The sequence below is a fragment of the Copadichromis virginalis genome, linkage group LG6, assembly GCF_057382275.1.
Source record: "Copadichromis virginalis isolate Kocher_CV1m ecotype Utaka linkage group LG6, C_Virginalis_male_GT1.1, whole genome shotgun sequence".
Taxonomy (NCBI): domain Eukaryota; kingdom Metazoa; phylum Chordata; class Actinopteri; order Cichliformes; family Cichlidae; genus Copadichromis; species Copadichromis virginalis.
In genome coordinates this window covers 23,008,273-23,029,252 of record NC_140623.1, presented here as the reverse complement: position 1 = coordinate 23,029,252, position 20,980 = coordinate 23,008,273, and the positions used below count along the sequence as shown (strand labels likewise).

At 40.5% G+C, this 20,980-nt stretch overlaps 1 protein-coding gene across 2 annotated transcripts; it reads right to left on the bottom strand.

Annotated features, from left to right (window-relative positions):
• Positions 1–1,675: 1,675 nt before the first annotated feature.
• Positions 1,676–20,656, bottom strand: prss12 (serine protease 12). 2 transcript variants are annotated; one of them, XM_085459291.1, is made up of 13 exons: positions 20,065–20,656; positions 18,801–18,939; positions 17,540–17,712; positions 17,238–17,388; positions 16,410–16,588; positions 15,293–15,434; positions 14,962–15,179; positions 11,660–11,801; positions 9,523–9,728; positions 8,854–8,932; positions 8,161–8,283; positions 4,755–5,050; positions 1,676–2,398 (listed from the first exon to the last, which is right to left on the bottom strand). In XM_085459291.1, exons 1-13 carry the CDS (start codon positions 20,396–20,398, stop codon positions 2,076–2,078), a joined length of 2,505 nt encoding a protein of 834 aa, XP_085315417.1. In that variant the 5' UTR covers positions 20,399–20,656; the 3' UTR covers positions 1,676–2,075. The 2 variants fall into 2 exon arrangements, with proteins under 2 accessions (XP_085315417.1, XP_085315418.1); XM_085459292.1 differs by having other exon boundaries at positions 17,238–17,385.
• Between the last annotated feature and the right edge of the window lie 324 nt (positions 20,657–20,980).

The following is a 20,980-nucleotide window of genomic DNA, read 5'->3' as shown; positions in this document are numbered from 1 at the left end:
TGATCTTAAACTGGTTTGTTGAACATGCCAATGAGTTCACTGTACTCAAATGGTCTTGATAGTCACATTTGGGATGTGGTGGAACATTAGATACTTATCATGAATGTGCAGCCAACAAATCTGCAGCAACTCTGTGATGCATGACCATGTCAATATGGACCAAAACACTGAGGAATGTTTTTCAGCATCTTGACATGAAGAATTAAAGCATTTCCAAATTCAACACAAGACTAGTTTTATAACTTTGCAATGTCAAATAATGACCACAAGAGGGGGCTGTCAGACTTAGAGCTCTGAAAACTGCACCTCTTTCCCTGCTGATCAACAGGTGACAGCAAATTTAAAATAATGTTAACGTTTAATCCCAATCTTTTGGGATAAATTAAGTATATTTTACCATTTCTTGCAATGTGCCTTTAGGCACAGAAGTGAGCATGAACTTACAGGAGTGTAGTATTCTTTGTTTGTAGATCTTAAAAATTTGCCAAAACTTTGCCAAATTTTTTTTTATTTTAAAATACGAGTGTTCTTGTTGTATGTTGAAAGTAGGAATCTGTCGAGATACTAATTCGTGAGGGAGGCGTATACTTCTGGATACATGAGAAAGCAGGATTAGATACAAAAACCAAAACCCCACCACTACAGTTTGATAGTGTATACTGTCTCATGTGAAAGCAAAGTTGCATTTACTCATGCTGAAAAAGTATGATGAGATACTTGAGTAACCTCAAGTAACCTTTTAATACATTTGGAGAACATAAAGAAACACGAAATGCTGGTTTTGCATTCACAGCAACTTGTACACCTTTTCTCATAAATCAGGAGTACAGTTCCCGCAAACACTTTGCGACATACCAGTGGCATTGTTTTCCATTGGGTGTGCATACACATCATCTGACAAGGGGATGCTTGCTTTGACACTTTGCAGTAAAAACAAAACAACCCTGAAAGAGCTCTGTTGTTCCAGCAGCTGTGACCTATGAGATGTGGTGGAAAGACAGGACATGTCGTATAAAATGTAAAAGTGAATGCGTTGGGGGTTTTTTTTACTTCAAAAATAAAATATGAACACTGCACATATGTTGGCATCTAAATTAAAAACACAAACTCAGATTTTTTTTTAATATAAATTTTATCAAAATTTGTGCTTACCCAGAAATGTTGAGACAAAAAACATGGTCATTTATCATTTAACAATAAGGAGGCAGTGGGTGTTTTTTTCTTTTTTCAAGTGTAACAGATTGTCTCCTTTCACTGTTGTTAGAAGCATGACAACCCTCAATTATCTGACCAAGACCTTTGAGTCACTGTGATAGATCAACACTTCAAAAATGCTTGTGCTTTAAATCAGAAGGACTTACGCCCCTTCCTTTTTCTGCATACATCACATAGTGCTAAGTCAAGGACAAATACTGACTGGATAGCAATTGCAAAAGCCTGAGAATTACCAAGACCTGAAATCACACAAAAACGTTACATAAACAAGAATGAAATGAGGTTAAAAATCATATTTCACTTTGACAATATGACTAAAATACTTAACACAGAAGCACTAGATGTCATGCATTAAGTACCAAAAAGGATTTCGTAGTGCAAGTATGCAATATTGTGCTATTACATACTGTTTCAGCATGAGTACATGCACATTTACAGTATGCTTGTTCTAACACAGTGGTCCCTTTTCAACGTTTTAATAGCATATTTCATGACATAAGTTACAAGATATAACTTCATAACGAAAGTGAGCACAGAAAACAGTTTAAAAAACAATAATCAAGGGCTGCATGTGATGCTACATAAACAAAGAGATGCTTAGCTTACAGGATATACCATTTGAAATGAAAACCTCATAAAAATGATAAATTAGTCAAATAAGTGCTAAAGAATAATTTCCCTTGACAAAAAACAAAATACAATAAAGTCCAACATTGTCTTTATGTCACTAAAGGTCAGATTGTGATATACCTCACAGGATTATTAAGAATGACATTAAGTATTCATAACTGAAATATCCTTTTATGCAAGTAGCTGGCTGAAAATGAATCCTCTTGATTTAGACCGTTGTTTTCAGTTTATTACTTCTTTTTTTCATCGCGTCCAATTACTTTGCGTATCCAGGAGCTAAATGCGGAGACTTTGGTGTAGACACCAGGGGACTGCTGTGTCCTGCAGGCCTGACCCCAGGATGTGACCCCGTAAACAACCCAACCCCCTCCTGGGCGCTCACACACCAATGGACCTCCACTGTCTCCACGGCAACTGTCCACACGCCTTTCTGAGTGGATGCTGCCGGCACAGAGCATGCGGCTTGTGAAGGCTGTGTGAAAATGCTCCTGGCAATGGCGGCGTGGAAACAGAGACAGAGGAGCCTGCTGCAAGGTCTTGGAGTATGAACGGCCTGGAAAAGGAGAGAGCAGAGAACAGCAGGTTTCAAAGGTGCGCCTGAATTTATGCTCCAAAGAAAGAGAACAAGGTTTCAATGGGCAGCAGGAGGAAAAACTGCACTTTCTTCTGCATCTTCGGCAACATCAGCATCTCATGGCTCTCAGACACAGATCCAGCATTTAACTCTGACTGACAGCAGCTGCTACATGCTGTATGATGTGTGGGTTGTGAGATTAAATTTGGGTAGATTGTGTGTGCGATCATGATTGGATTTCAAGGAAAGTGAGGCAAACATACAAAAACGATGTGTTTATGACAATTATTCACAGTGAATTCTCATTTAGTGCCATCATCAAGAATTTCTGTTTATCCCTCAACTTAGATACAAAACATGACCTAGAACACATGACTGCATGTGGTTAGTGCAAAACGTAAATATAAAGTTAGCATGGCTCAACATGATGTTGAGCTGTTAAATGTTTACTCCGTTGAGTAATATTATCACATGGTAGCATGCTGATTTTAAACATTTAGCTCACAGTGCCAGACAGCCTTTAATCCTTGTGGTTATGAAGCAGTGTTTCACACGAGTATCACTTTTGCCAGTCAAGTTTAAATTTCTGAAACTTGACTGGCCAGTATGAAGGGGAACTGGGAGACAAGTCAGTTTCGAGCTTTGTGGCTTTCTTTATTCCACACGGTTCCCACGCTGCGTCTCTTTAAAAAAAAAAAAAAAACAGCCTTTTTACACCTATTACAGCATACATAGCCTCCTAAAGGCCAAACAACAAGCAGCAACCCATTTTTGCATTGAAGCAAAAAGAACTGCGACCACAGCAACCCGTGGATTTCTACAATTGTGTCGCTGGGACAAACAACCAAACTAATGGACTGGTTCTTATATACCGCTTTTCTATTCTTCTGAGCACTCAAAGCGCTTCACCCATTCACACTCATTCGCACAAGCACATTTTTCCTAGGTGCTTTCTAACTGACATTCACACACATTCATACTCCGATGAACCTGCTCTACCACCTGAGCTACAGCCACCCCGAGCTCTGCAGCTCAGAGCTCTGGAGTTGTGAGTGGTTTCTTTCTGTGTGTCCTCACACCCTCTGAATAGCCTGCATTGCCTCACTTAAATAAGCTAATAAAAACGCTCTTTTCCACAAACATCAATGTTCTATCACATGTACAGTCCACTACTTAGAATCCATGTGTGAAACACGCTCGGATCTTAGGGAGTGTGTGTTCTAGCTTGACCGTGTCCTGTGTTCTTTTGACTCACTGTGATTAATGACATCAGCGTGTAATTTAAAAATCACTAACAGATGTGCATGTGCGCATATGGTCAGGTGTATGGACAGAGACAGAAAATGAAGTCAAACAAGTACAATTTACAGCACTGATGACGGACTCGTCTTTACTTCATCTGGCTTTGCAGGTGACCTTTAAAAACACATTCAATTGAGAATAGAATTTTTCTGCTCTTTGGAGAATCACCCTTAACTGAATACAGAAACAACCCTTTGGGTGCACTTGTTTCCCTTTATCGCCTTACTGCTGAGAGTTTGTTTTTTTTAACACTGAGGGGCATCTGGAGGTCTCTGTTAGTTTTTAAATACGTTTTTTTGACAGCAGAAGTAATTGTGACAAACTATTTTCAGTTAACAATTAACATGGAACTGAAAACGTGCAAATGTGAGATTCTTGTGAAATCTATGTTGGCCTTGAGAGGTGAAAAGCACTGCAATGTAAGAAAACACAAGCAAATAGAATAAATATTTGCTTGGTTTTTGTTGTGTTTTATAGAAATAAATAACAAAACCATAAAACAAAATGGAGAGGGAGACAATAACGTGATGGACCAGCTCAAAAAGTGGCAAGCTAACAGCAAACACATATCTACAATATGAAATGAAGCATGTGATTAAAACACACATTGCCTCCATCTTTTTCCTCCCTCATATCTCCCACAGATGAATCCTCCGCTTTTTTGAGTGTTTCAAACTTGGTCTGAAAATCTCATCATTTGGTTTTTGTCACTTCCGCAGCTGGTCCATCATGATATCGCCTCCCCAGAAAAACCCTGTTGTGGTTTAAGAGATTTTTTTTCTACTATTGTGATTTATTCAACTTCTGTTGTGTTTTGTGTGCTGTTGCAGCGTTTTTGTATTTGCTGGTGTTATTTTAAGTTGCAGTGCATTTGACCTCTTGGAATCACTACAATACTGTGGCCCTGTGGCGTTAAAGATTTATGAATGAAGATTAAAGGGTATTTTGCATAACGTTGCATAATGTTTTGTGACTTCAGGTTATGCACCCCAGGTTATCCACTCAACACTCAAATACACATACACACCCTCACCTGTGTCGCCCCAGCCGGTAATGTGACAGTTGCTGGCTTGTTTGAGCACTCGCTCTTTCCTCATGGGCAGGCAGGCGGGAAGGACATGACGGCTGAATGACACACACTCTCCCGGCATCTTGTCCACTGCCCCCTGTGACAGCTGAACCAGGGCCAGGTCGTAATCATTGCTATGGGTGTGGTAGCTTGGATGGAGCACAATTTGATCGACACCATACTCCTCTTCATATTCCTCAGGGACGAGGGAGTGGTAATCTCCCACTCTAACTTTATACTGCTTGGTGCTGTTTCCATACCTGCAGAGAATTGTAGATATATATGTATATATACATATTATGTATGTATATGTATATCTACCTATCTATCTACACACACACACACACACACACACACACACATATATATATATATATATATATATATATATATATATATATATATATATATATCATCTATCTATCTATATATATATATATATATATATATATATATATATATATATATATATATATATATATATATATATATATATATATATATATATATATATCTATATATAGACACAGTAGTTTTATGAGTTATGGTAGAAAGAGCGTAAAATGCATGCATGCACAAAGCTCACAAAGCTGTACAATCCTCTAAAGTGACTGGCTCTGACTTTCAGGTTTCAGTACAAATACACAATGCTATTCTCTCAGCAACATTCACAAAACATCTGAAAAGTATGTTTAAATGTTGGGAGGAACAATCCAGCACAAAATATTCACGCAAAAATCTCATCTATCTCATAATCACAGCTTTGCACAGATGGAGTGACAGATTTGCTGTCACTCTTGTCTTTAGTCATACTCTGTTTGTTTAGACCAGGGGCAGGCAACTCCAAGCCTCGAGTGCCGGTGTCCTGGAGGTTTTAGATGTGTCCATGATCCATCACAGCTGATTTAAAGGGCTAAATGACTCTCCAGCATTTCTTGAAGTTTTCCAGAGGCCTGGTAATGAACTAATCATTTGATTCAGGTGTGTTAACCCAGGGTGCGATCTAAAACCTGCAGGACACCAGCACTCGAGACCTGGAGTTGCCTACCCCTGGTCTAAACAAACAGAGTATGACTAAAGACAAGAGTGACAGCAAATCTGTCACTCCATCTGTGCAAAGCTGTGATTATCTGACTCATAGCATGACATACCAGCGTTTTTCACACATTCAATTAATTCTTTGGTGTCTGGTGTCTTTGAAATGGAAAGGGAGGGACATAGAAAGGTGCACCAGAGTGCAAAGAAACGGGTAAATGAAGAAGAGTTAAAGAAGGAGCCAAGTCTCCGTGTCTCGTTACATATGGTGCAGTCTTTCCGGAAAGATCGCCTGACCTGGGAATGCTACCGGGTCCCTGGCAGAGCAGAGACACTGCTGACGAGCCTTTTGACTACGTAAATCTTCACAAGCACACAGTCACAAATACAGCTCACATTGACTATTTACATTAAAAAAGTAAATGAAGTGGCACGAGCAACCAGGCTTCCTGCGCTTAAGGCAAAATCTCCAGATTATGATGGATTTTTCACATATTGCTGCTGCTGCTGAAATCTGTGTGTAATATTATTGTTGGCACACCTGCAGCTGTACAGCTACAAGAAAATAATCGGTTTATGTGTTGGCTGCAATAAGATGAGACCATTTTTCATAAACATACTAAGAGAATCAAACAACATGGTCATGCTACTAAAGGTTGAACAGCTGCACTTATTTCATATTTAAGCCATCTGTACTTGTAGGCAAAATCGAGCGAACATAAGTGAATACACCAAGTTGCTCATCTAATTTCTCTGACCTAAAGGGCCGCATAGTATTACGTTGCTTGTTGCTGTGTGTAACTTTGTGCTTGTTTATGTATCACTCTATTTTGGAGTATACTGGATGAAAGGCGACACCGTGAAGTCGGAAGTCTTCACAGGTCTATGTCCTCTGGCTCGCATACAGCAAATTTCTTTTCATAGCTGTCATAACCGAGGCCAACAGCTTGAGGCATTGAAAACCGATATCAGGGAATTAAGCTGATTGACTATCACTATTGAAGTCCTAAATAGCAGAACTGGGTGGCAGTGGCACCGGTGAGACCTGCAGGGCATTTATGGCCTGTAGGTCACACCATAAATGCACAAAGACTCGCAAAGGTTAAACAGCGAGCGCAACACAAAACAGCACAAAAGACTTTCACACCTGTGATGACTTTCACAATGAAAAGTGCCTTCAGGTGACTGCAGTTTAGACTTCATGAAATACAGATAAGCCTTAAAATTGCAGTGAAAACACGTCAAGAAGCTGTACTGTTCAAGGAATAGGCTAATAATGAGATGCTAATATTAGATAAACTTGGCTCTCATTCATCAGTCTTCCATGTTAGCCCCACCTCACAAGTTAAAAGGTGAGTTCCTTTAGGCTGTTTCTTAAGTAGCTCTGGCCCTCTGAATCAATAAAACGGCAGCCACACGAAAACTATGAGAAACGTTCTCTTGCAGCGCAAGAACAATTAAAGCATTATGTTTGAGGATAACTGTCGAAGGTTCCACAAGGCTTACAATGCAGCTTTTGAGCAAGTATAACAGTCGTCAGTTTAATCTTACCCTGGTGATTAACTAATCACCAAGTAATCACTACTACCTAAATCTACCTCCTGTAAGAAAGTATAGTTAATTTGGAGCACTTCCTGTGTATCGTTTCGAAGTAGCTGAAAGTAGCACTTTCACAGAGGAGAGGAGTTCTTGCATATACAGCCTCTGACAGCTAAAGTGGTCTGGAAATGGCTCAGGAAACGGCACTGGGAAAGATTTAGTGAAAGACTTCTTCCTCTCTGAAATGTGGAAACACTTGGATTTATAGTCATGGACCTTCTGGGGTCTTTACGGGGCTGTGGTTCTCCCACCAAACCCCACCACTGGAACTAAAACCCAGTAACAACCAAAATATATTATCAGTAAAATAAAGCCTGACAATCCAACATGTACTGTGTAAACATTTAATGTGGACTATTTGTTTTTCCACTGCCTTCTCTACTGTATGCGTTAGGTGATAGATGTTCGGTTTGTGGCATCATGTGGAGGCCTCTAGTCCAGATGAAGTTGAGTTGAAGCAATTGCCTTTCTTCCTGCCACCTGCACCATAACCACAGCCAAACCAGCACTGAATAATGCTCAAATGTTCAGTTCTCAGCCCTTCATCAGTCTTGTGCATGCGCACACATTGTCGAGCTGCTTTGGGATGAATTCAAATATCCTACTTTATGCAAAACACTTTTAAGACTTAGCAAAATATGTGTAAGCACAATCCACATTTCCACTTCAAAAGTCTAATATGTGCGATATGAAAAAAGCCAGTGTATTTGTGTAATAGCGGATGTGTGTTTTTGACCTTTTGAAGCAGTGTGCCGAAGTGAGGACCCAACAGGTGTCAATGAGAGTTGCTCCACAAACCAACCTCCCATCTACTCGAGATCCTCGCAAACGGATAGCAGCCTGCCATGGCCAGCCACCCCTACAAAGAAAACAGCCAAAGAACTTTAAATTGTATCTTTAGGCACTTTCTTACTAGCAGCTTGTGACAGAAACATCAAATAAACACACACTTTGTATAACTTAAAGGTAAAATTGTATTTTTACAAAAAACAAAGAACTATTGGCTGAAAACGTGGCACATCTTGGCACGGTGTGTGCTCTTAAACAAATTAAGAATACTAGACAAGTGCAGGAAGTTCACCATTAATGAAGGGTGGGATCATCTTAATAGATTATAGAACCAAAAGGCAGCTGACATCCAAAAAAGAGAGGTAGATTTCCCATTTTCTTAGTTAAATAAAATGAAATAAGGGGTGGCTCAATACTGTTTCACAGTGTTGTGTATGGACCTGCTTTGTTTTAAAACATGCGTCCCCACACAATGTATCTTGATGTTTGTCTGCACACACAGTTTTCTTTGCCTATAGCCCTCAGATCAGCTGTTTTCTATCTAAGGTTTGCTTGAAAATGTGGCCATTATTCTTTATTCTAGATCTCTGACAGGATTTTTCCATGCTGGTATTAATCCCTGCTCTCCCTGCCAACTTACCTCAGAGAGTTTTCTCCTCCTATGATTCTCCTCTGGCGAGTGTGTATGAGCCGCAGACCGCAAATTGAGTCCACAGGATCTGACAGAGACAAAAGAGGGACCAGTGGTTGTGTATATTTGAGAGCCTGTGGGAGGGTGATGATTGCTAAACCATACATCTCAGCTCCAGTGTTGGTTTTATTAAATGTTTAGTCTGGTCAGAAGCATAATTCTTCTTTTCCTACTATAATATGAACCTGAATTCAATTAATAAATAAATAAAGTGATTCCTTTCACTGTTTGTCTATGTGATGTCCAAAACTACATGCAAAACGAGACAAAATACAGTCCTGCATTGGTTATGTGAGAAATGGTAGCATCAGAACATGTGCAGGTAATGGAGAGCATTTTGTGCGTCTGCCCTGACGTGTCACTGACAGGATGAAGCAATAATACTGTAAAACTCTCCATTTTACCATCTGGATACACACAGTCATCGAAGTCCCACACTTTCTGCTTAAACTCTTACGCTGGTCCTTTCTTCAGCCATTTATATCTTTTGAGTTTTCGGGTGTGTATAACATTTTGGACGTGTTTGCTAAACACAGTATAGTTTCCAGATGAATAATAGAAGCTCTATTTGTTTTCAGAGTTATAAAGTGAAAACCAGGTCCTGACTAACTGACTGACCTTTCACCACTTTGTAGCTGGGCTGCGGAGCTCCGTAGTCGCATATGACCCCAGCGTCCTCGCTGTGGCGGCAGTTGTGTGTTCCTGGAACCTCTTTGATACAATCAGCTAAAGAAAGCTCTTCACCAGTGCACTTCACATTGTCCACGTGGATGGGCCCCGTCCCTTCACCGAAGTATGCCATCACGCGGGCCTTTGCCACGCCACTTGAGAGGACAGACGTATACGCATTTCACTACATCGCTTTCTCAGTTATAGAAAACAAACACAAGAACAGGCAGAACTGTCCAAAAAGTAACACATTCTGAGAAACACACGTTCTTTATGATCAGAGGGGAAAAAAAGATCTGTGGCACAAATTAAGTAAAAAAGTAAGTCTTAGTAAAAATATTTAGATAACGTGGGAGATCTGATGGTAGTTCCGAAGAAGAGTTAGTGCCCACCATCAGTGGACCTGACAGATATAAAGTTCTATTATGGCCACAGCAATTTAAAATATATTGATGTAAAATAAAAGAATTATACTAAATATGGAACTGCACTGGAGCTCTGCACTTGTTTTTGCACAAGCAGCAACAATGGAAAACTCTGACAATGACCTTCTGTTGGTATTTGACATGGAGCAAAGTCTGTTGTGTAACATTCTAAGGAAAATTTGAATGTGCGGCGCATGCAGAACAGACGTCTTTTGTTTATCTTTCAGCTGTAACAAGTCAGACAAACTGACTGACGTGAGTGATGAGGCTTTTTTCAAAATTCCATTTACAAATGTCTTTAAATAAGAGTTGAACATTATTTGTTGTTACATAGACCTGTTTAGGTGCGTAAGTGAAGGCGGTGACAACAAATTGGTTTAGATGTTAACATTTGAGAATGTGACGCAAACTAGGTTGACAAAGGATAGCAAAACTTTGCACCATTATCTCACCCCTGACTTAAATTAGCAAAGAACTAACACACACTGGCCTGTAGGATGAACTTGTGTAGGTACAGACTGTAACTGTGAATTTAATTAAGACTGATAGATAACAGAAAGAGAAGGTCTTATGTTGCATCCCTGGAGTATGTTGGGTGACAGGTCTCGTTATCCACTGGGAACCTTGTGTCTCTTACTTACTCATCTAATGTTGTATCTGTGTGTTCAATAGCTCCCTAGACAATGTATGTAGAAAGTGACCCTCCGAGTTGCTTGGAGCAACGCCTAAAGACTGACATCATGCTGGCTTGGTGTATCTCCGAGGCAACCCGCGGTTAACGTACAACAACAGTTAAAAAAAAGAGCTGCTTTGGCTATAAACCACTCAAGTTGGAAAGGAGGGCCAAGTGTTTTCTCATGAATATCTTTGCTGAGGAGTGATGAGAAAGGAAATAAGACAGTTTGTTATAGTAAAGTTTTCCCTTGTCATCTCATTGTCATTGTTCTTGAAAACAAAAAGGCGTCTCAGAAGAAAATGAAAAGGAGGCCTCTGGACAAGTGCCAGGAAACATATCCGATACTTGAAATGTGACTTTTGCATCATTAGCCTGTGTTTTAAATCGAATGTTTATTTTTGTAAAGGTAACAGAAAGGTCACCATGAAAAGCTCATACCAAAACATCTTAACAACTACAATCAAAGAAAGAAAATTAATAAATAATGAAACGCAGTCATTTTTTATGATTTATAATCCACTGTAGCTTTTTTTTTTTTAAACTGTAAATAAACTTGAGCATTTCAGACGTGTGATGAAGGCAACATGGAAGCAGGTAAGGATTGTGAGATGAAGAAATGGGGTGATGGATTTTGCAAACCGAGTAGATTCAGTCTGGATTCACTTAAGTGAGTATAATGTACGAGGAGATCACATTGCATTTCTACAACTTTCAGCTAAGCTTTTCTCAAACACTTCACAGTACCTCTGTTTCAGTGATGCTGATCCTGTCCATAAGTGCTTGCACTTTTTTCTTTTTAACCAGTTTTATTATTTTCTGACATACTGTCAATCAAAGGATTGGTTGGGACATAATGAGCTAGTGAATCAATGCTGTGTGTGTGTGTGTGTGTGTGTGTGTGTGTGTGTGTGTGTGTGTGTGTGTGTGTGTGTGTGTGTGTGTGTGTGTGTGTGTGTGTGAAATTAGCCGATTCCAACTTAAATACCTATATCCCAACTGCCTGCAGACAACCTCAGCATCATGATCAGTCCATCCATCATCACAGACAGTCCCCCACTGACCGGACAGATAGAGCTCGACACGCCCTTCTCTAGGGCTCTCTCCTCCTACTAGTCTCACTGGTACACCTGAAGAACACATACACACACAGTGCATGAAGATCACATGCTGGCTCAGTTGATTGAAGATGTCTAACACCCAGAGTCTTGAAATGTTCAAAGAAGCAAACATTCCTCTAACAAACCTGATCTGTCTAGTGAATAGAAGCATGTGTGTACATGCCCTCTACAAATAAAGTAGCTGGAACACCTGTCTATGTTCTTGCACGAAAACACAGTCTGTGTGTGTGTAGTTGTGTGTGTGTGGTTGTTTATCTTTATCTTTATTGGCTCTCATCTCATTTTTTCACACGCACACACTTTCTCTTGTTCTTTCTTTCAAGTGTTCGCTCACACTGTTAATCAAATCAGTATAAGCTCTACATTGATCTAATAGTTGTGAGCATACAGATGCCCCAAAATGCACACACAAACGCACACACTCACACCAAACACATTTAAGTGTATACTAATGTCTTTCCCGTCTGTAGACATTTTCAGGATCAGTTTACATTCTTTCTAAGTTTCAGCTAAATCTGATTTTTTTTGTTTTGCCACTGAATCAACATACCTAGATCGAAAGAAGAAAGATTTTCTCATGGAATTTTCTTTCTTTGCGTCCTTCTTTGTTTCTTTAAGAGATCATTTCAGAGATATCATTTTTTTGTGCTTCGTAGTCTAAACATTCCTAAGCAGGGAACCTCAGTATAAAATGATTCTGGCTCTATTACAGTAAATGAAATACCAAAATTTTCTTAATGACTGTGCTTTTGGGACATAGGACATTTAGAAGGGTGAGATTTAGGGGAGGGAGAATTAATTGTGGGAATGTTTACATCTTAGTTGGTGTTGGCAATTAAGGAAATGTTTGTCCATCCTTAGAAACACAAACAGTTCTTCCTGTCTTAACACACACACACACACACAAACACACACAGAATTGTGTTTAATCAACTAGTGAACATTACCTATATAATTTTCTTCAGATTACCCCAGTTTTAATCATAACCTGTATCAAGTGCCAACATTAACATAAAAGGCTTTAGTGTAGATTTTAATGATTTACATCAGTGAGCTCTGTTCAGGAGGGAAGGTCTTTTCAATGTGACTATGTGGAGCCATATTTATATCCCCTCAGCATGAGTAATAAAAGTAAAGATATGCACACACGCTACATTACTGCTCTGACACGGCCTTAATGTGATGATCTATCACAACAGAGAGTTAAAGTGAAAGGCTGAGTGCCTGGTTTATCCTGCCTAGCTAGTTACTTTTTTCCCTTTTCCAAAAACAACACAGCCTGATCTGTCTTTGGCATGCCGAGGGATGAAGTGGGGTTTTGCTCACACATGTAAACACTCAAACGCAAACACGTAATCAGACGCGCATACAAATGCTCCACAGTAATAACAGAATTCTTGAGTTGCATTTTTGTGGGGTAAGAGCGTCCCTGAGGCTATTGCCAAACAATGTAAGCCATCTAAACCCACCAAATTAAGCAGCCATTTCATTTTGTATGCGCTCTCTCTACACAAACTTCAAACCTGCCCTCACTCAGGATGTAAAAAACACAGTGTTTTCTGTGTCATGGGCTAGACTTATTAGACTTGTGCACGCGACATTTGCAGAATGATCTGAAACCTGAGACATCTGAGCCATACAGAGATGTATGAAACTTTACCCGCCAGCATCTCTTACCCTTGCAGAACTTTATTGCTGTCTGGAAGCTATAGACATAGATCTTGTGTTATGCGATAGGTTGGCCATACTAGTGCACTGGTGCCTGGCAGATGTGATTGTACCATCAGGACTTATAGGTAAAGGGTCTGTAGTGGAGTCATTTGATCATGATGACTTTACCATGATGCCAAGTTATTAAGGCTGGAAAAACCAACTGACAGCTGTGCTTACTAGAGTTAGCATGGCTTATATCATCCTCTCCCTGTGTCTCTTGAAAAAGGCTGACTTTGTTTTTCTACACACGATGAGGTTTAATTGCCTGCAGGTTGCGGCAGACATGTCAGGAACAGATTTCAGATCAGCTTGCCCTTCCATTATCTGTTTTTATGAAAGGAAAGGCAAATTACAAAGACGTTTTAATCATTTGGCTAAACCCACCAAATTAAACAGCCATTTCTCCCTGATTATAAAGTTGGCCTACAAGTGGAAAGCCAGGATACAAGAGTCCTTCATAATTTGTATTTTTGTTACTAAGAGTAATAATTTTGTGTATTTATTAGTCTCCCTTGTTACATTTGCTTAGCCCACTAATCCTAAAAGGATCTATCAGAATATCTCATGCAGATTATATCTGCCAGGCCCACTGATGGTGGCATCAGTGGGCCTGGCAGATATAAAGTAATATTGTTGTAACAGCAATTTAAAATACATTTATGTAAAATGAAAGAATTATACTAAATATAGTTCCATATTTAGTATAATTCTTTATGTGTGTTTTCTGCACTTTGTTTTTCTGTAAACAGCAACAATGGAAAACTGGCAATGACCTTCTGTTCAGTATTTGAAATGAAGCAAAGCCTGTTGTGTAATTCTAAGGAAATTTTGAATGCGTGGTGCATGCCCAACAGACCAGATTTATTATCTTTGATGTTGATCTTTCAGCTGTAATAGGTCCGACTGACACACAAGTGACATTCTGCTGATGAATGGAAACTAAATTCATTTCTTGGAAAGTACAACAGTTTGATTGACTCCTGGGGAATCCCATTTATGCAATGAGGCGATCTCTACTGGGCCAAGGCCAACCAAACATGAGAGGGGGAAAAACAAAATCCACTGATCAGCAATACTGAAAGTCTTAATATAGACTAAAATCAGTAAAACTGGAGAGCATTAAAATATCATAAGGGGATGTAAAAATACACTTCTTTCTTATGATGAACTACGAGCCCTGAATTATATTTCTGAAAAAACAGTATGAATGTAAATGTGTGCATAACAACCTCTTTTCCTAAAACATTATCCAGAAAGATTTAGAGATTATGCATGCCTGCACGCCCAATATATGTCCTATGTTGTTATAATAATCCAGCCTAAAGCTTCAACTAGCACTATGCTTCAAAAAAAAACTGTGCCATATATATATAGTCACATACAAGTTGCAGTATACATAACCACATACAAAACCATGCATCTCTCCCATATATAACCTTTTAATGTATTCTCTTACTGATTGGAAGACCCTCTCCATTGTGCTCAGGGTTGCATGCAATGTTAACATCTTCCTGGTGTGTACAGTCGTGGTGCAGCCACTCCCTCCTGTTGCACAGCAATAAACTAGGTTCTTTCCCCGTGCAGCTCACATCATCCAACAGAATAGGACCTAAGCCCACCCCAAAGCGTGGAACTGGAGTATCTGGCACTCCAGGAGAGAGAGTCTCTCCGAACCTGCACATGCAGAGACACATCCGCAATCAAACAAACATGTTTAAGTTATTTATGAGCAATGATTTGGAATAAATACAAAGGTGTGTGAACGGGTGGGAAATACTTTACATTACCTGTAGCCAAGCTGTCGGCACACCACTTGCGTGTTTGAGTTTGTCCAGCCGTCGTCACACACCGTTCCCCACTGACCACGGTAGAAGATTTCTAGACGTCCCTCGTGGCTGCCGGCACCCCCAACCAACCTAATAGTACCATCTGGAGAGAAAGTGAGAGAGTGATTGGGGATAAACGGGTCGAGAGAAAGAGAAATCTCCTTTTGAATGTGAATAAATTTCTTCTAGATTTCTTCCAAAAGTCACATATTTTACTTTTATCGTTTTTTTAAGTTTTGCAGGAAATAACGGAGCACAGCAAAGCTATTAACTGCACTGTAAACGTTCAGAGTGTAATTACTGATGTTGTAATGAACAAAAAAGCTCTGGTCAATCCTGTCTGAACCAAATGCACCAAGATGTAATTTACCAAAGGTCAGCCTAAGGATTTATTGGTAAGAATTTAAAGTATCATGTCACATTTGACCTTTGACCACTCCTTCAAGGTCAAAAGACTGACTAGATATGAAGGTCAAAGAGTTAATAATGCTATATAGCACTTTTTAAAACTGTTTCTTACTGCCGCTGTAATGACAAAATATACACATATAGCGAATGATATAGTAAGATTACAAAAATCACAATATTTTATTATGACTTTCTCATGTAACTGACAGTAACAGGTTATAATTCTTTAAATACATAACAATTGGAATACATATACAATGGATCTGAAAAAGTTTCTTTTTATGGGGGGGGGGGAACAAAAATCAAAATTATGTCAAGGATATTAAAATGAGTTTCCACAGGGCACTAAAACAGGCCAATTGTTTTTACTACAGACCTCTTCTACTCCCGTAAAGGTAAATACAATCCAGAGGCTGAGCTGCCTTGGTGAAGGTTTGCGCTCTCAGAGTGCTTCTTGTTGTTAATGTTATCAGTTACACCTGTGCTTGATACGTCAAAAATGTGGGAAGAGAGAGCAACAAAAGCAAAAAGCAAAATCTTTAAGGGTCATGGGAACTTCCTGATGTTTCCGGTATAAGGTGAGAAGCTTTGATTTCTATATATATAAACATGTCTGTGTGTATCCCACTTTGATGTCTTTGCTCCTAACAATGATTATTTGGTGATCTACCTGTAAGAGGATTGCAGGAGACCCCTGCATCTTCAGAGTGCAGACAGTTGTGTTCTCCCCATGCACTTTTTGGACATTGCTCCAGAGTGAGCTCATTGCCTGTGCAACGCACCTCGTCCAACCACAAGCGGCCTGAACCCTTGCCAAAATGTGCCTGGCCCCATGCCCTTGCAACGCCACTACAAAGAAAAGGAAAGATGCAGAATTCTAAGACATTTTGGCTCTAGTAATACTAATGCAAAACACATGTGCTCATTGGACATGACGTACAAAATGCAGCGCATACAATACCGTATCCTTTTCTCCTTTAATTTAGAGGATTTACAGAGTGAGCACATTATATGTCATTTTTAATATCGGGACACTGCTTGTCACGCACATCCCTGCAAATGTAAACATTGCGATGTATTTGCTCCCTGTATAGCGCTGCTAAATATGCATATCTCTGTGGTGCTAGAATTCTAGCAGGAACAATGAGCCTGATTCACTGTCTGACCCCCAGATGTTCTTTACTGCTTGCTCCTCTTTCTCTGTGTCTGAATAGAAAGAATACTTGTCATACTTTTGGAGACAGAGGGAGAGAAAGACGGAGGGATACCCGCACAAACTCATCTCCAGCTGCCTTCTGTATCTTTCTGCCACACATTTTTTTCTCACTTCTGTCACACCGGCAGTGTATTTCCTTTATGCTAATTTGAATATGAACATTTGTATCATTGTGTGTGTTTGTGCGTGCGTGTGTGTGTGTGTGTGTGTGTGTGTGTGTGTGTGTGTGTGTGTGTGTGTGTGTGTGTGTGTGTGTGTGTGTGTGTGTCAATACGACTTAACCTCAGCCCCAGCTGTCGACACACCACCTCTGCGTCACTGTCATCCCATTGGTCATCGCAGATGGAACCCCACTCCCCGGCATGGAGGACCTCAACCCTGCCCTCTGACTTTGACCGGCCTCCCACCAGCCTTATGGGAAGGGACACACCTGCTGAAGTGTGAGCAAGCAAAAAGCACACAGTATGCTGCTTTTTTATTTGTATATTTTTAAAGTATATATTTATTGAAATTTGTAGTTTGTAAGATCATTTGATTTCTTTCAACTTATTCTCACAAACCTCCCATGGCAGATCTATAATTACCTGGCTGCTGGTTGCAGGTAACAGCTGCAACCAGAGAACACTCCTCGCCATTCCAGGTTGCCTTGGGACACTGGAGCAGGTCTGGCTCTTTGCCTTGGCAATGGACTGCCGTCCAGTGGAGCTTGGCTGTGCCTGGACGGAACAGAGGAACTGCTCGAGCGCGACCTGAAAATCTGGAAGAACATCAAAAGGGAAACATGTTAGTTATAGTAATTTGAAAAGCTTTTTAATATTCCAGCTGACACTAACCCATCCACCCCTCCATCCGTTTTCATAATTATGGTCATGGGTTGACTGGAGACTATTCCGACTCACACTTGGCCAGAAACAGTCCATAACAGGGCTACTACACTCTCACATCCTCTCTGCGGCCAATTTAGAAGGAGTCATTAACCTAACATGTCTTTTGAATGTTAAAGGAAACCAGATAACCTGGAAGTAGGTACAGGGAAAACATGCAAGCTCCACACAGCACCATCATGCCACCTGACACTGATCCAAATCTCATTTAATAACAAGAGTTACAAATTACAAGCAGGCAGCTTTATTAACCTGCTAGCAGTAAGCTTGAGCTGTCTGCACATGCATAATCTGTTGCTCTGGGCCAATGCCGTTAGTAGTCCTTACACCCAACAGCTTTCAATAATTAAGCATGTGAAAGTCATCACCAAGCACTCCAAATGACATATGCCTGACATTTGCCCTTCTTCCTTTCTGCTGTGGACTTTCATTGACTCCTGTGTGAGTACAAACACACGCGGGCAAGTGTTCGTATCAGAACGTGTGCCAGCGCTGGTGTTAGTGACAGCATGTGCAATAAGTCAAAGAGTTTCTCTGTTCTCCAGGGAGAGCAGGACAGTTTCTCAACTGACTATGGACTGTGCTGTTATATACAATCTGACTACAGGCTCCCTTGAGAAGCATGACAACATCTCATAATCAAGTCCACGAGACACAGTAAGAGGCACATGTGAAAAACAGAAACAGAGAACGGACGAGTATGCGAGAAACAACGTAAACGGCACGACACTCGAGGTATTTAAGTGCCTCTGGGGAATAGAGGGCTGGAATGTAAGAGTCAAACAAGAAGCGTCGAGCAGAAAAGAGGAGCGTGCCTGAATGAAGCTCTGTTAGCAGTTATGAATTTAACGGCAGATGGTGACAGAACCTGCACCTCTGTCTAAAGACGTATGTGAGAGGGAGGGATAAAATAAATACCGCACATTTAAGCATATGTGTACGTGTTTGTGCTCTCTCTCACCCCTTGCCCAGCTGTCTGCAGACCACTGTAGCATCTTCGTCTCCCCAGTCGTTGCTACAAATGGACCCCCACGTTCCCCCAAGGTACACTTCCACCCTGCCATCTAGCTTGGAGCGGCCACCTTGCAGACGGACAGAGCCTGAGATGGAAAGACGGTTGGAGAAAAGTAGATGTAAAACTGTATGTAATGTGCAAAAGAATCTTTTTGGGGAACACCTGAGTTTAAAGTGGGGGGGGGGGGGGGGGGGGGGGGGGGGCTAAAACTGGCACAAAGTCAGGAGAGAAAAAGAGACACTATGCGAGCTCTAAAACACACATAGATCACCGGCCATGTTTTCATGTTTTCATGTGTGTTTCACACATCACACAAAAAAATAAGACAGTAATGTCAAAAAGTGAAATATTAAAGAATGCAAACGATATGTCTGATTGTTTATTTTAAATGTCACACCTTTTGATATTATCTATCTGCACAGCCAGTTCCTTCAAAAGTGGAGAGACGTGTTCTTCCTGTGCTGCCCCACAATGCAATTCATGACCTAAATATTTATAACCCATAAGATCAATATGATATAAGAAGAATAAGATAAATATAAGATGATTACAAAATGTGTTTTTCAGATTTGTTATTTGCAGGTATAGTCGTTCAGTGTGTGAGCATGCATCAGGGTAACCTGATTGCTTTACATTGTAAAGTAAGAAGCTTACAGCGAATGCCTGGGTGCACATCCATGCCAACGCACACTCACACAAATTCATGCCCCTAAATATTCATAGGTGCCTGAGCACCCTGTGGCTGTCTTCCATGTGCAATTGTAAACACACTGAATCTGAACACCTGACTTACCGGCATGTAATTGTTAAAACGTTCAATAACTGACACCAAAACTGTAATGTAATACAGCTGCATATGGATTTTTAAAAAAGGAAGAGCTGAAAACACAAATATTTTCATATGAACAATTACATTCACACCCTGGTAAACCAAAGGTATGGTAGGCTTTAATGATTCCATGGGTGGATGCTCTATGACTCAGCTGCACAGTACTGTAAAAACACATGTATCAACAGCTTCTCAGCCCCTATAAAAATGTTCATTCCATTCATGTTGGCCTTTTATCTGCTGTAGCATGTCTTGAATCCTGCTCATCTGGGGATTTCACCTTCTTCTAGGTGTAATATTTGTAGCCACGTTGTACAATTTCGAGGCTGTTAATGCCTATAAAACACAATAAAGCTGCTGCTACTAGGCCTGCGTGTTTACCTTGTTTACAGTCGCAGTACCCCCAGTCTACTCTGCCTCTGTGGTTCCTAAAAAAGCACCAGGGTCGGATTCGGCCGTCCGGGTTGCGACAGTGGTTGTGCTCGCCTATGCCTTTGCCCGGGTACCGTTCGTCGAAGCCGGAGACTTCGGTCCAGTTCATACACCGGGTGCCGGACTCAGTGACGTCTATCGCTCCCCGGTAGAAGCCGTCTTTCCCACGACTCCCGGCACAGTCGGTGAACGGCAGGATGAATGAAGGGACGCTGCTGGCATAACAGCGAGTGCTGATCGCAGCCAAAAGAGCGGCTTTTAAAACAAAAAATGGCACATTCATGTTAGGGCTATGACGGATCCTATCATCAGCTAAGGGTTTCCACGCGTCCAGTCAGCCTCTCGCCCAGCCGTGGGACGAGAGTGAGAACGCTGCGGATCGATGAAACCCCTTTTTCTTTTTTGTATAGGCAAGGCAGTCCTCCAACGAAAATTCAATAACATGGGCTACATGATGGAAGTAATTTTCCTCAGATGACTGATTTGACCAACTGTAGTGTACCTATATTTTCAAATAGGAATGTTTTTTTAGATCTTTTATTTTGGCATTGTGTTATATGTTTCAGTACCCTTTACTACTCATTACCCACTCGACCAAGTAGTTTAGAAATATTCTATAAAATACAATCTACAACTCCTCCTGACGCACAGCATTCAAATGCTCTCAAACATGAGGGCATTTGCTCCAATAACATAAAACATGAAAATGCATGGTATAGACCGTGGTGTTGTTATTTTTTATTGCTCGAATTATAAGTATTCAGTCATTTGGAGCCGATTTGTAAGGACTTAATTTGAGGTGCGTTCTTGCAGTTGAGCTATCTGAAGCACTTGCTTTTATCATTTTGCACAATCTTCTCCTTTA

Coding starts and splice junctions, on each gene's coding strand:
- prss12 (XM_085459291.1), bottom strand. CDS start 20,398: ATGAATGTGCCATTTTTTGTTTTAAAAGCCGCTCTTTTGGCTGCGATC. Junction 9,729..11,659: donor TGCAGGCAGTTGGGATATAG/GTATTTAAGTTG, acceptor TGTCCTCTCAAG/TGGCGTGGCAAAGGCCCGCG. Junction 8,284..8,853: donor GGAGGAGAAAACTCTCTGAG/GTAAGTTGGCAG, acceptor TTTTCTTTGTAG/GGGTGGCTGGCCATGGCAGG.